Consider the following 16659-nt stretch of genomic DNA (forward strand, 5'->3'; position numbering starts at 1 on the left):
TATGGACAAGATAATATCTGTTTCATACACTGTTACATCCACAGAGCCTGGCAGAGTGCCTGTCATAATATAGATTTCCAATAAATATTGGCTGAATGAACAAACAGAAGAAAATGTATAGGGACTAGTACCATATTCTCATAAAAATCGGCTCAGTGAGGTTTGGGCCATTTCTCTGTTGCCAGTAAATGCAGAAGTGATACTCACAGACATAACTACTGCTACACAGATAATTTTCGGGAGCCAAGGGTGCTCCTTTGGTGGGTATGCAATCCTGTGTTCCCACTTAAGAAGTGGAAAAATCAAGATCATTATGATTTGCCATCTATCAACGCTTCCTACTCAGGAGCAAACAGTTTTAAAAGAAATCCATTTATCCCATCTCAGATTTTTGGTGTGTGTGTTTTTTTCCCTAAAGCATAACGAGCTTGTCAGAGTTTCCATGGTGAACATGGGGCACCATGGAAACTGATAGATTTAGCTACACGAAAAGAATAAATAAAATAGGCAGGCATTTATTTCACTATGCAATGACAACTTCTCTGCCAGATAGGAGAAGAAAGTGGCTTCTCATTTAACCCGCCTGACCTTCACTCTCCATGTCTCTTGAAAGTGTGAGTTATTCTCACTGGATCGTTTTACTGACTTATGTTGATTGGATTGTTCTTCTCCTTGAGGTCCATTAGTCTCACTTTGGTTTTTCTTCAGGGTAGATCTGTATGTCACTGGCAACTGTTGAAAAACCATGTACAATGTGAAAGTTGTAGATGACAACCCACAATGTGGTGACCAAATGAGTCATGGCAAAATTGAATGGAAATTCTTCACAGTCTACCGTGATGAGACAATGAGTGAGAATAACTGGAATTAAAACCCAGGTCTATCCTATACTAATTGGATAGGCAAGCCAACTGCCCTGAACCTCAGTTTCCCCATCTCTGAAATGGTTAAAATACATCCTCTTCCTACTTTATAGGGTTGTTGTGAGGTTCAAAATGAGATAGTAAAAGAGAAAGTTTTTTAAACAGTCAGGTTCTGTCTAGCAGGAGAGATTGACCAGCTGCAGGTATAGTTACACTGATAAGGTGATCAAAATGTCAAAACTGGTCATGCTATGGTCCTGTTCCTTGCTTCACACAATTAGAGGTTCAGTTTCTACTGGTCCCATCCAGTTGTTGTTGAGTTTGAGATCATGTGGCTCCATCTGAAGAAGGGAAGAATGTGATCTTAAGAAATGAAACTTTTCAACTTTTCTGCATGTTTGAAAATTTTCACAATAAAATGTTAGAAAACGAAATAAATGAAACAAAACTCTTCCTTAAATTCTAGTCCCAGGGAATTGCTCACCATTAGCACACACCTGCTATTCTCCTCTCTTTCATCACTAAAATATAGACAATAGAGTCATCTCTTGAAATCCAGCATTTATATGTTTATTGAGCAGCTCCTACTGGTCAGACGCTGTGTTAAGGGGGTACAGAGAAAGAAGGGAAGGAAGAAAACATGGTCCTTAAGGAAACAGCAATCTTCTCAGGGAGACAGACTGATAAGGAATACTTATAGCAACCCCACAGACTCAGGAGGAGCACTTAACACCTGAGAGAGAGAGGAGGTGTAAAGATTTCCTGGAGGTGGGCGGGAGTGCACAATTAAGATGAGGGATTTAGCCAGGGGAGAGTGGGCAGTAAAATGAGGCAGGCGCAGTATAAAGTGGTATAAGGGCGCTGCAGGCAGAGAGATCGTGAGCAAAGCAGATGCATGGTATGTGGGATACTGGAAAAAGAGCCTGAAGAAGCAGCCAGGGCTTCAGGAAGCGTCCATGACAAGGAGAGTCTCTTTTCTTCGGTAGGAAGTGATACGTAGGGGTAGGGCACTGAAAAGTGCATACCACCGTTGGATTTCCTTTAGAGAAACTGAGTTGGTGAGGGTTGAAAGGAGTCATTATTGGCAGGGAACAGTGATTCTAGAAAATAGCAGTGAAATGCACATTGAATAATAATCTCTACGGCTCTTTCAGTTCTAATATTGCATGAATTTAAAACGGGCTACAGAAAGAGCTGATGAATATGAACAGGTATTTCCTTGAGACTTTGGAGGCACAATAAGCACCACTTGTCACATACTTTGCCCTGGTCAGAATAATTAAACTAAACCAGAGGCTGGCTTGCGGTGTGCTTGAGCTGTGTTTCAAAGGTAAATATAAAAGCTCTGCACTCCTTTCTTCCTCCAAACCTCAGTAGCCTCCAGAACGTTTCCCTAGAGATAACAGGATGGGAGTCAAAATTGCAGGAGGACTGGGAATTTAAAGGAGTCTCCACCCCTGAGGGTGGAGGACAGGTGAGAATAGTTGGGAAGCCAAGATTTCTTGACGTGTGGCTGAGCTGAGGGTACTGGATCCTGAGCGAGGCGCCTACACCTTGGCTGGGAGTGGAAGTGAAATTGTGCCCTGCTTGGAAGAGCTAACACTTACCTGAGAAGTGCTAATGCCATGTCACCTGGAGGCCCGTGGCCATATCTTCTGTTTAAGAAGATCAGCTTTATTCAAAGCTACACAATGACTAGTCATTCCATAAGGCCACATGAAACAATGTCAATAAACATCAAAACACAATTCCCCAGCAATTCCACTACCTCAACAGAATGACTGCCATTGTTTGGTACACTTTTTTTTTTTTTTTTTTTTGCGTTACGCGGGCCTCTCACTGTTGTGGTCTCTCCCGCTGTGGAACACAGGCTCCGGACGCGCAGGCTCAGCGGCCATGGCTCACGGGCCCAGCCGCTCCGCGGCATGTGGGATCCTCCTGGACCGGGACACGAACCCGTGTCCCCTGCATCGGCAGGCGGACTCTCAACCACCGCGCCACCAGGGAAGCCCTGGTACACTTTTTTAATTCTAGCCATTATGCCCTAGGCTTTTCCTGATTTTAACCATAGCATAAATGGCGTTAAAAAAAAATTGACATTTTATTATACGTAATTCCTACAAGGTTACATATATCCCGTATTGTTTTCAATAACTGCATAATATTCTACTAAGTAAATAGATTCTTATTCACTAAACTAGACTCAATTGTTGGACATTTAGGTGGCTTTCATTAAAAAATATATTAGCTGTATTTATGTTAGGAAACCAATATATGTTTTAGAAATACTTAATTGATTCCTCTTTTACAGTGACAGCCAGACATTTTCTTCACTTTTCTTTCTGAGGTTTGTGTATATATAAGCCTAGATCAAGAGGATGTTTTCAGTGTTCTGTCTCTTGCGACTGCAAGCAGGGAGTGTGGTCTGCATAATCAGAAGTAAGCAACAGGGAGAAAGGGCTGATGTCTCCCAGAGGCAAGTGCAAAGCTCTCAGCTTCCTAATCTCAGGGCTTCCTAATCTGAGTTCTTGGCAGGTGATCAACCAGCTTGGTGTGCCTGGGACTGAGGAGTTTCCTGCATTGTGAGAATTTCGGTGTTACAGCAAGGAAAGTCCCCATGCGTTGGTCACCCTGCACCTTGGTAAGGGGGAGGTGAAGGTACTGAGAAGGGAATGGATCATTTATATAAGCTACCCCTGTGTCATAAAAGCAGCATTTCAGAGAAAGCTTGCTTATGCACGGCAATGTGAAACCCTTATCCTTTAGGTAGGAGCCCAAATCGATATTTATCTCAGGTTACTGCTCTGCTCCCAGAAGAACCATTCATTCATTCATTCATTCAATATGTATGAAACACCAGGCACTGTTCTAGGTATAAGACTCCTGTTCTTGTGGTGCTTCTGTTACTCTGTGTGTGTGTATACTGGGGGAAGGGAAGCGGAAATAAATGGAAAAGCATAAAATAAATGAGAGTGGATATGATAAATGCAATAGCAGAAACAAAATAGTCTAATGCGATAGAAACTGCCAGGGATGGGGATGTGCTATTAGCTTGGTGTTGGAGGGAGGTTACTCCGAAGAGCTGACACTTGAGGCAAACCAGTGATCAGAAGAGCCAGTCATGTGAGTATCCACAGGAGGCACTAGGGGCAGAAGGAGCGGCGTGCGCAAAGGCCCTGAGTGGAAACCAGTTATTCTTCCTGGAGGAACTTAGTAAAGTACTTTGTGCACATACTGTAGGGAAGGAATGCTGACCTAGAATCAATCTTAGCAACCACCCAGTCCCAGTTCCATTTTCACAAACAAGGATAAGGATGCTGAGTCCCACCTGCATTGACCATAGTCTCTTGATTCCTAATCCAGGACTCTTTCCACGAAGCCATGCCACACTGCCATTTTTAGCTACTTGGCTTGAGTACTTAATTTTCTCCCCCTGTACAACTGGAAATAAATCAAAGAGATTCATTTATTTTAGGTATGAGAAAAACTGGAATTGGAGTTGTTAGTGGGTGGACACAAGGCCCAAAACATTGGCCTCAGGTGAAGAGAGGAACTTTGGGGTCGAGATTAGCCTCCACTGGTGGGGCCCCCATAATTCTGTAAGACATGCTTTCAGAACATGAGGTTAGGACAAATTCTTCAGCCCGCAGAAAATGAAAATGAAACTGGTTGGTAAAGTAGGCAGCCCTAACAGACCTGTCACCCTGGCACTGAACTCGTGCCCGTTCAGACCTTGTGGTTACTACAGGTTGAAAAGTTCCAGGGTTTGGCCACAAATAGCCCTAAGAGTTTAAAGGGCAGAGAAAGCAGATAGATGCAACTCTGGGCGTGCCAACTAAAGGAAGGTGGAGGAAGTTGGGGCCCGCGGCAAAAGCGAATTTAATGACCACTTAAAGGTACAGGGATGGAATCCTGAATCCTCCACCTCCTTCCTTCATCTCCCGCCCCCTGGGTGGGTGACAACAGCCAAGGGTTAAAAGAACCGCAGCGTGAACGGTGATTTTGGAAACTCAAAGAGTTAACGTATCAAAAACTAAATCAGGGGAGGAGAGACTGGAGCCAACTCACGGGAGAAAAAATCCTATTGGCATCGAGGAGGCAGGGAGCCAGCCCCTGGGCGCGGTCTGCAGGGGGCAGGCGATCGCGCGGGGAAGCGGGGGCAGGACGAGGCCGGCGCTGGTGCCGGCTCGGCAGCTGCCCGCAGCCGCAGGGAGTCCTCGCCGCGCCTTCGCCTGGTGCGCCCTCCTTGGGCCGCGGACTCCGCACTGCGCTCCACCGCTGACATGTGTGCCGCCCGGATGCCGCCCCTGGCGCACATCTTCCGAGGGACGTTCGTCCACTCCACCTGGACCTGCCCCATGGAGGTGCTGCGGGATCACCTCCTTGGTGTGAGCGACAGCGGCAAAGTAAGCGGGTGCGGGGTCTTGCGCACCCTGACGGGCGGGCGGACAGGTGGAAGGAAGCTCGCCGCGTGAGCCGCGGAGCCCGGAGTTAGCTCCGTGTGGAGCGGGCGCCGCGGCGCTGGAGTTGAACTTGAGCGTTTTGGCTTTGGGAGAACGCCGGGAGAGCCCTGGCACTGGGTTCGTGGGCTGGACTGGGAGTAAAGTGTTCCCAGGTGCTGGGAGCCATGGAGTACGCACACCCACGATTGGTTCGACAGCCGTGCAGGCTGTGGTGGCAGGGAGCGAGGCTGTGCCCTGCCAAATCTTAAGAGATCATTAATAAACTAGCACCGCGCTTCATTCATTTTTGTATCTCAGGAGCCTGACACAGTGCCTGGCACCACCTAGGCGCTCCGTAAATTTGATTGAATTTATTGTGAAAGAAATAACAGAAGGGTCATTTGATCAGTGTTGCTGAGCCCTTTCAGTGCATTGGAATAAGTAAAGAACTGATTTCATTCACCTGATCATTCAGCAAACAATACATGAATGATTCAGACTAGACAACTTGTAATACTAGTAATACTAGAAAGGATAGTCTGAGATAAATTACCCACCCAACCCCATCCCCCAGCCATTTGCATCAAAGCAAGCAGTTCCATTTTAAGGTTCAAAATGTCTTCTATGAGAGTATCTTTCACACTTACATTTCCAAAATCAGGATTTCTGCAAACGACATAGGTAACTTGACTGTTCCATACACACCACTGGTAACTGTATTGGCAGTGGCCTGGCCAGTTTCAGTGAAAGCCATTCCATTTTTAGGAGAAAAATTAAAGATAGAGATGGGTTATTTTTGAGCTTTTCCCCAACTACCGGTTTGGTTAGCATAAGTACACATATTTGGAACTTGCCAGCTTGAAGATACTATTCCTGACTAAAGATGCTTCCGAGTCAGTGACAGTTTTGAATCGTGACTCTTACATTTGGGGATAACTAAACCCTGTTTTCTTTTGGTGCTTAAAAATCTATACTCCCTGTGTATATTCGGGGAGCCTGCTGTTGTGTTTCCAAGGTGATGAAACTCTCAGAGCTCTCCTAAATGGGGAGACTCCAATAAACCCTGAGACTGATGAATTGTTGCCTTGGGTACTTGACCCTCAAGTTTCAGGGATGCCTTAGGCTTGGGACAAGTCCCAAGAAGCAAAGGAAGAGAGACTGCTAAACCAGGGAAAGATTAGAGGTATTTGCTTAATCACAAGGAACTGTTCAAAAATTAGGTTTCTTTTTACAATTAAAATTTTCATTTCCAAAATTTGAATTGGTAGGATAACAGGTGAGAGAATTGACTAGGGGACTGTCTTTAACCAGTGGAGAGGAAGAAGAAAAAGAAGTAATTTATCTAAAAATTTACCTTTTCTGGGGGTTGTACAGAAGAAGAATAAAAGAGTGTCCTGAACATGAAATTAGTAGTTGAGTCAGGGAGTCTGTTCATAACTAAGGAGCATATTGAAATTATAAATTTAGAAAAATGCCATTCCCCCACAAGACAAAATGAACTAGGAATCGGATACAAAGGTGAGTTAATCAACTGAATTAGATTTACAGTATACAGTGTCCTAATCAGTGAAATGGTAACTGTTTTATTGCTCTCCTCCTAAGTGCAAGGCGGTTGATCCCTGACTGTGTGTAAAGTGTGGACATGTCATATATATTTTAAGACTTGATTTCTTTCATTTTGAAAATGGGACTGCCTCACCTTTAGAGTTACTGGGATAAATATATTATTCATTTAAAAATTTTCAAGGTTCTTACAGAAAATTATATTCCCATGAAGTAAATAAATATGCAGTTGATCTTTATATTTTTACTGAGCTCCCAAAGCTGTTCTCAAACCTTGGGATGAATCAGAAACATCTGGGGTGTTTGTTAAAATGCCAGTTCCTGGGTGTCATCTTCAGAGAATCTGAATCTGTAGGCCTGGAGTAGGTCCTAGGAAGTGGCATTCCAACAAAGGTCCCAGGAGATTCGGACACAGGTAGTGGATGGATTACATTTTGGGTAACCTCAGTATATAGGCTGTGTGATGCAACCAGTTATGTGGGGTCTTGGGTGCTCAGTTCTCCGTTTCAAGCCCTGGACTGGGGTAGCATCTCAGAGAGACAGGACATGATTTCCTCTGTCCTCCCTCTCCCTTCTAGACCTAATCTTTCATTTCATGTAGGCCCAGAGAATGGTAATGATTAACTGCTTTTAGTTCATTAATTAAAACTCATTCAAAATTAGGTTAATTAAAAAAAAAATTCTCTAGTCAATATTGGGCATTTTGAATTCAGAGTTAGTTTTTCTACTCAAGTGGCGTGTAGCTTTTTGAAAGAAAAACTCCAGCATGTGTAATTCATTTGCAGATAGATAATTAATTGTGAGACATTGTGTGCTCAAATATTACTAAATTATCTGATTCTTCCAGCAGGGTCAAGTTGACTTTAAAGATAGGTAAAGATGTCTTGGGTCTTTTAAGCACACTTAGCTGAAAGCAACAGCAAGGAAGAGAATCGTTTTGGAAGTAGTGCCCTGGGGTAGCAGGAGCAAGTCCTGTGGAGACCTAAGTTCAAGTCAGGTCTCCACCACCTACATGTTCAAAGTCCATGGGTGAGACCTTAACCTCTCTGAGCCTCAGTTTCCTCCCTTGTAGAATCAGATACTTTTGCTAAGTATTAAATGAGATAATGTATGAAAATGCCTGTCGCTTAGTGGATACGTAACACATACCATGTTCATTTTGTCCCCTTCCTTCCCTCTGTGCCTAGCAAATCCTTAACCTCTTGCTCACTGTAGCATTTTTGCATATTTCCGCATGGTGGCACCCATGCAGGCCAACAGGTAGAGAAGGAAGCCATGGCCTGGGATGAAATATGTAGGAGGTGGGGGAGGTCACTGGGCCTCTGGTGTGCAGCCTCACTGCTCATGCCATCGACCCTCTGGGACACAAAGATGCATCTAGGAAGAAAGATCTAAACAGCATTTGCTGCCAGTTCACTAGCACATCATTTTCAGTGTCTCTTTTAGTCTTCAGTGTGATTATTTTGTCTTAAAGTTAGGAAAGTTGAGACTTGAAAAATCATGCATCCAGAGATGGATTTTGAATTAACATGGCCAAAGCCCATATTCTCTCTCTCTCTCTTTTTAATTGGGTATAGTTGCTTTGCAATGCTATGTCATATTCTGCTGTGGTCACCGCAGAGGATGGAGCTGAGCTCCCTGTGCTATACAGCAAGTTCCCACTAGCTATCTACTTTACACATGGTAGTGTATATATGTCAATCCTAATCTCCCAATTCGTCCCACGCCCTTCCCCGCCGGTGTCCACACGTCCGTTTTCTACGTCTGCATCTCTGTTCCTGCCTTGCAAATTGGTTCATCTGTACCATTTTTCTAGAGTCCACATATTTGCATTAATATAAGATATTTGTTTTCCTCTTTCTGACTTACTTTACTCTGTGTGACAGACTGTAGGTCCATCCACATCTCTACAGATGACCCAATTTTGTTCCTTTTTCAGAATGGCTATCATCAAAAAATCTACAAACAATAAATGCTGGAAAGGGTGTGGAGAAAAGGGAACCCTCTCACACTGTTGGTGGGAATGTAAATTGATACAGCCACTATGGAGAACAGTATGGAGGTTCCTTAGAAAACTACAACTAGAACTACCATATGACCCAGCAATCCCACTACTGAGCATATACCCTGAGAAAACCATAATTCAAAAAGACACATGCACCCCAATGTTCTCTGCAGCTCTATTTACAATAGGTGGGACATGGAAGCCCATATTCTCTTTACTAGAGTAGCCCACCTCCCTGAGGCACAGTCCCTGACCTCAGTGAACTTGCACTTTTAGCAAGGGAGCTTAGAATTGTACCTGTAATAAAAGTGGATTGATTCATGAACCGAAGACTGGGCTCCTAGCTGGAGATACGCTGATGAGTGAAATATGCAAACTCTGCCCTGCTCTAGTGAGGTTGATCATCTCGTGATTAACAGAATCTGCTATGACCTGTCAGAACTTGAACTAATCTGGGAGGTAGGGAAGAGCCTTCTAGGTAGAGGAAATAGCCTGTGCAAAGGCCCTGGGGTAGGAAGGAATGAAAACTTAGAATCCAAAGTTCTAGAAGAGGATAACACAATGTAAGTCTGGAGAGGTAGGCAGGGCATAGGGAGTCGGGGGAGGGATTGTGCCATGACCAAATTTTGCATTTTTTTTTAAAGATCATTTTAGCTTCAGGATGTAAAGAATGCATTGGAGAGGAGTTAAGTGCAGGCAAGGAGATCAGATAGGATCCTGTTGCAGTAGTTTAGGTGAAATGGGATGTGGCTTAGAAGAGAGAGGCGGTGTAATGTATCAATTAAGAAATGAACTCTCAAGAGTACTTCTATCCCTTATTACCTATGTGAATTTGAATAAGTTACTTAACAATTCTATTTCCAAGTTTCCTCATGTATAAAATGATTACTATAATCTACCTCACTGGGCTAGTGAAAAGACTAAATGAATTAATAATTGTAAAGTGCAGAGAATAATGCCTTGCAGCGTAGCACATGCCCAGTAAACATCAGCAGTTATTATCAGCAATGGAGATGGAAAGAGGTGGACAGAATTGGTAACTATTTAGGTCAAATTAATTGGATTTGATGGTAGGATTAGAAAGATGTTTGTGAATGTATTAAATAGTATGGTGGGATACAAATTGGTTGGTGGTAGGAAAAACTTGATGAAGGAAGCCAAAATTGAACTGGACATTAAAGAACACATAGGACTTGAACACGCAGAAGAGGGTTAAATAGCCCCGGTTAAGGGAAATGAATTAATGTTCTGCAATTTCTAAAACTTCTAGGAGGAGCAAGAGTTGTGTTTCACCTGGGACTGCATCATCATCTTGCTTTACCAGGAGTTCTCATAGTCTGAATCACAAAACTTAGTGGTTGTGTGTCATCTTTTCCTTCTGCTTGGCCAGGTGAAGACCCATCTTCCTGTAAGCTCAAGACCTCAGAATATCTTATCATTTTGAAGAGGGAATTTGGGATAAGCTATCCCTTCTGAGGCTGCTGAATCAGGGCTTCACTTTCATCAGAAACGTTTTCATGCCCAAGGATCACATTATCATCCTGTAAATTCCCATTTTCTGGAAGGCAGATTGCTTTGTTCAAAATGCTCATGGCAGACCCTGTTGGTTACCCACTCACTAGCCATAACCACTTCTTTCTTATTAACACTTTCTGAGTTTGATAGCCTGCAGTATACTTGGCTCATGGATAGATCATGGTGTAAGCCAGTCATAGTAATCGTAATCCTGTTTGCTGGATACTTATTTTTCCAGTTTCCTGGTAGCTAAGGGTGGGCAGCGATGACATTCCAGCATTCAGGAAGTCATCTCAGAGGCTTCCGGGAAATATTTTTTTCCCTAATAAATAGACACAGATGTGGGAAGAGAAGTCCTTCCTTTTTTGGATACTTTCATGCGAGGAGTGGAGCTGCTGCCACCACTGTTTGAGACTATGAGGAAAAAGTTAAGAGGTTTTCAGAGGCACCAACCTAGTCCCTCTTTGAACATCATTGAATGCATACGCGAATTACATCATTGAGTAGTTAATGGTCCCTGGAGCTGCCTACTACCGTTGACTTCTTTTGCGAGATAATGAAATATCTTTATTATCTACCCTTCTGTCAGTTGCAGCTCAAAGCACCTCTAACAATTATACCACTTTTTCAAAGAATCATATTATTTTTCAAAGGACTGCTAGCTGCCTTCTCCTTTTTCCGTTTCTATCTTCTCCTTATTTGCCAAAAATGTCAGTGTCTTTCCAGGCACCCATATCAGTATTCAGGTCCCCCCAGTTATCCCCTGGGGTATCTTTGTGCACACCTCTTTCCATTGTCATTGGCCCTGTCGAGCCTTCCATTGTCTCTTGCCTGAAGTATTACAGGAACCTCCTAACCGTTTTCTCTTCCCCCATTCTAATATCTCTTCCACATTACTGACAGTTACTTTCCTGGAGCATGGGTAGTGTCATATATCTTCTCTTTTGTAACTACCTATGGCTCTCTATTGCCTCTAAGATCCAAATGCCCCAGGAAGATATTTTAGACATGACATTTGGCCCTAACCTGCTTTCCTAATACTTCCTCCTGTTCCATCCTTCTCTCTTGCAAGTAGGAGTAGGATTACCATGAGGTATCCACAAGCTGAGGGATATCTATCCATGCCAACTTCTCACTGTTTCCCAGCACATCATATCTTTTTGCACCTCCACTTTGTTGGTGACATTCCCTAAGCCTGGAATAGTCCTCCTTTATATAATCCCTTTTCCATTCCACCTCTGTCAAAATGAAATCTTGCTTTTCCTCCAAGGCCCAGTTCTGATGTCCCCTTCTTCCCAAAAGCTTCTCTGGTGACCATCCCCCAGTTGAAATAAATTACCTTTTGTTTTTCCATAAAATTTGCATATATATTCAAACCAGTGTTTTCCTGGTGGTTAAGAGCATGGCTTCTGGAGTCAGATTATGTGGATTCAAATCCCAGCTCTGCCACTTACTTGGAAACATTTCCTAACATATTTGAGTCTTGGTACCCTCACTTATAAAATGTGGACAACAGCACCCTGAAGAAGAGGTAAGGCAGATGAGGTAGTGTGTGTAAAGCATTGGCACATAGTAATTGCTCAATAAATACTGGCCATTGTTATTATTTTTCTCTCGCTGAAGTGATTATTTCACTTTTGCCTTTGATTATACTTAGGTTTATAGAATGTTCTCACTCACTGAACTGATTTAAAGTTCTTTGACAAGTGGGAGGTGAACTGGAGAGAAGGTAACATTTATTAAGTCATAATTTGTGTCAGACACTCTGCCAGATTCTTTATACGTCAACAGTTCTGAGATGAGAACACATCATCATCATCATCTTCTTCATTATCCCTACTCTACGAATGAGGAAATGGAGGGTCAGCTAGTTAGTTGACTTGACTGCAGTCATGGTGAGTAAGTGGCAAAACCAAGAATCACACCCAAGTCTGTCTAATTTCCAAGGTTTGTGCTCTTTCCAGGAGTTCCGGCTGCCTCCTGTCATGAGGAGTGCTGACACTCTGTTGTCTTTAAGGCTCCTCAACATTGTCTTATTGTTTTAACACAAAGTAGGTGATCAGAAAAGTGTTTTGAAAGTGATGTGTAGTACAAAGACATTTGTGTGTGATGATTTAAAAAAAAGACATTTCTAATTCCAGAGAGTTTTTTTTTTTTTTTTTAAAGCACTATTTGACTTACTCTTCGAGGCCTTGAAGCAACACTGCTGGGCATGACTGGAGTTTGCCACCCTTCTGGTTGTGTAAAGTTGTTTGCTAATTCCTGGAATTTCTTGGCAGTCTGGTTGATTCAGTGCTGTGGCTGTGAGGCAGCATAGGTGTTGGTGTATCTGACACATGGCTGACTGTCTGGGAGCTTCTGACAGGTGCAGAGGTGGTAGGCAGGATCTCCTGCAGGCCTATGGCATGCCCATTCACTTAATGGGCATTGATCTAACTATTTAGGGATAAAGGCCAGGTGGACTTCCCTTACCTGCAAGAAGAGAATCTAATCGGTCATGTGTTTACAACCCCCTTTTTGTAGAAAAGATTTAAGGCAGCTCTAGAGGGCACAGGCAAGTGGTGATGCTTTTATACATTTAAGGGAGAAGAGTCAGTTGTTGACATAAAACAAAGCTAGGAATTAGATTTAAAATGCATCGCGAAATGACCTACACTGTTATTGGCCTCTAACTTTCCTAGGTGCCAGCCATTAAAAGGACACATGTTACCTAGTTGGCAATATCTGTACTAAAAGCAATTGCTCAAGAGAAACACCCCTGTTCTTGATGCTGAGTTCGGATGGGAATTTCTCCTAGATGGACACTGTCTCTTATAATTATACTTAGCAACTTTCCAGTGCAAGGTAGCATTTCATAGGATTGCCTCTCTTGAGCTGAAGATGTGACAGGAAGAAGGGGGTCCATAAAACTATTCTGTAGGGCTGAAGCTCTGGGGAGGGGACAGTGGGAGGTGGTCCAGGTACCCAGGTCTTGGCTGATCTGAAATGTCCTAGAGATAGACTTCAGGATGTCAGAGGGGTGGCAGGACCCCATGTCTTCCAGGTACTCCTAAGAGTGGTCCTTTTGATGGGGTTATGATGAAGAGCAAGAGGGAGGAGCCTCGTAATTATTTGGCATAAGCCTGGAGTGCAGTTTGTTTCGTGTTGCCAGTAAAATGCAGCACCACCTACCTTTACTGCTAATCCAGCTTTGTGGATGTTGAGGAGCCTCACAAGAGACTATTCAACAATTTCAAACCCATTTACATCGGTTAGAAATCCATTTCCATGGTGGCCGTGGCTGCCCTTTGTGACCACACGATGCTACACTTGGGTGCTAATCCCAGCCATCTGTCTGCCATTACTATGCTGTTCTGTCCAGGCTGGAAAGGGCTTTCCGCTAGGTCAGCTCAGTGGCAACTCCACACCGCTGTGCTCTGTTTGTTCGAGAACAACTCATACAGACTGCTGTGGTCACACTGGTCTTAATATTTAGCTTCCCCCTCTAGGGAGGAGAACAATGTGTTATTCTTTCCTGATGCATCCAAAGCACTAAGAAAACAAAATACAAGAGAAATTCTCAGTGGGTCACTCAACTACTCAACGGTAAGTTTTAAAAATGAGTTCCATGGTATATTTAAATTATGATTTTAAAAGTTTGATCAATAAAAATATAAGTAGCACATTTGTTATATTAAGCAGATGTGCATTAAAATACTATAACATGAATAAAAAGGAAATAAATTTTGTGTGTAAGTCATCTTCTTACATTGCATTGGGTTTCTAGCCCATGACACTGGGTTATAAGCTCGTAGACAGGAGGTACACGGATGGCGCTATTGCTCACATTAACAACTACGATAATATTGAACATTTATTAGACACTTGTTATGTGCTAGGTTCTGTACTCAGTGCTTTGCAAAGCGTAATTCTCCTGACTGCTTTATGAGGTGAAATTCTTACCGATTCCTGATTAGGTTCTTTCCCTACCTGGTTATTGTTCACATCAACAAGGCGAAATTACTTTTTTAGCAGCAAACAGAAACTTTATTCATTGGCCAAAGAACGGAGAAGGAGGAGCTCATGCTCTAAAATCACCTTTTCCCCATTACAGGCAAGGCAAAATTCCTATAGAAAAAGGTGAAGGAGGCTAGGGGGCACGGGGATCTTTTATTATCCTGACTTGTGGAAAGGGGTGGTGATCTTCCAGAATGCAGCTCATGCCTGTTTTCAGCCCTTGTATGGTCCTTCAGTGTCTGGGTCAGAAGTGGGTTTAACCAGTATGGCGCAGGTGGGAAGAGATCTTATTACAATGAGATGGTAATGAGCTGTAGAGAGACCTTTGTCCCAATTTTTAATTCGGCTCGCTTATGCCAGTTTCTTGTGGTTAAGCCCTCTTGTTCTAATTATGTAAAAACAGCTAGAAGATACGGTCAGTTTTTGGTTTTCTGCAAGTTTGCCTGGAGTAGAGAGTTTACCAGAAGTGGAGCACTTCTTTGCCTCCTTGCCTAAGACAGGTGCACTTGTGCTTTACAGAGACAGTTTAGGTACAGATGAAGGACCCTTGACTTGGTCCCCTGGGTGACAAAACTTTTCCTTATTTTATTCACAAGGAAACTGAGACTCAGAGTGTTAATCCTAACTCTGAAATAAACATCTGATTACTATACATTGGATGACTTCTCTCTCCTAAAGCCACTGTGTAGCTCTTTGTTTTCAGATAGTCAAATGGCAAAGTTATAATAGCGTTCTGTACTTAAATTGTAAATACCAATTTAATCCCTAAGATTAAAGGTGAAGACAGATTCATCTCTTCTGATACATTTTTTTTTTTTTACGGTGCGCAGGCCTCTCACTGTTGTGGCCTCTCCCGTTGCGGAGCACAGGCTCCAGACGCGCAGGCACAGTGGCCATGGCTCACAGTTCTAGCTGCTCCGCGGCATGTGGGCTCTTCCCGGACCGGGGCACGAACCCGTGTCCCCTGCATTGGCAGGCGGACTCTCAACCAATGCGCCACCAGGGAAGCCCATGATACATTTTTTAAGACTCAGCAATAGGGAATTTACTGGCAGTCCGGTGGTTAGCACTCTGCACTCTCACTGCCGAGGGCCCAGGTTCAATCCCTCGTTGGGGATCTAAGATCCCACAGCCACAAGGCGTGGACAAAAAAAAAAAAAAAAAAGATGGAGCAATAAATGTTGATCATCTCCCGCCAAATCTTACTTTGACGTTATTTCCTACCTTCGAAAAAGCCTCACCCTTTTCCTTTATGAAAGCATTGTTTCATTGACATTATTGCACTAACTTATTGACTCTAAAGGATAAATTACATTAACTTTATTTTTTTCTTTTTTAAAGTATCTCATATATTTTAAGCATCAAACAATATACTACATGCTGTGTTAGATATTTTATCTATTATCACAGTAATACTCTACAATCATATGAGGTAGATTTTTTTTCTCTTATATTGGAGTAGAGTTGATTAACATTAACTTCTAACTGAGATCTGTTTTTCAAAATGTTTTGACTGTTGAAGTTGGTGCCTTTGCTTGTGAAATGGTGATTTGTTTTTCATGAATTAGTTATTCATGCACTGTTACCTGAAACTGTTTCATAATAAATACCCTTCATGCCTCCTCTTCTCATCATGCTTCTGCTCAGGTTGGCATCACCATGAGACCTGCTTCTATAGTCACAATGCTTTTTCTCTTCTCAGCCTGTTACTGGGTTTTAAAAAATTATTTTGACAGAATGAACTTTCCTCAGTAACCTCCACCTGAAAACCCAGCTGTGTTGACCTCAATTTATCAACCAGCTATTGATTCGTGAGTTAAAAAACTTTGAAGGCTAAACAATTATAAGGTAATTCTAATTTAAAATGAGTCCTTCTAGACTTACATATACTGATATAGGAATTTTAAGAACCCAAAGATTTCCCAATAGTTTAAATGGACAAAAAAGTGTATGACCATACAACACTCTCCATTCACCCACACACTTATATACACACATATAAAACATATTTCTGGAAGGCAGTATTAAAATTAAAAACCTAAATAAGGGCTTCCCTGGTGGCGCAGTGGTTGAGAGTCCGCCTGCCGATGCAGGGGACACGGGTTCGTGCCCCGGTCCGGGAGGATCCCACATGCCGTGGAGCGGCTGGCCCCGTGAGCCATGGCCGCTGAGCCTGCGCATCCGGATCCTATGCTCCGCAACAGTGAGAGGCCCGCGTACCGCAAAAACAAAAACAAAAAACACCCAAATAACAGTTTTGTAGAGTAGGAGTGGA

The 16659-nt window shown here is 43.0% G+C and overlaps 1 protein-coding gene across 1 annotated transcript in view; it reads left to right on the plus strand.

Annotated features, from left to right (window-relative positions):
- The first annotated feature begins 5064 nt into the window (after positions 1-5064).
- Positions 5065-16659, plus strand: part of GDA (guanine deaminase) — a 124202-nt gene continuing 112607 nt past the window's right edge. The window contains exon 1 of the mRNA XM_065878844.1: positions 5065-5269. Within this exon, the coding sequence (XP_065734916.1) occupies positions 5147-5269 (123 nt within the window). The 5' untranslated portion in view covers positions 5065-5146. The remainder of the gene's footprint in view (positions 5270-16659) is intronic.

This window comes from Phocoena phocoena, chromosome 6 (genome assembly GCF_963924675.1).
Source record: "Phocoena phocoena chromosome 6, mPhoPho1.1, whole genome shotgun sequence".
NCBI lineage: Eukaryota > Metazoa > Chordata > Mammalia > Artiodactyla > Phocoenidae > Phocoena > Phocoena phocoena.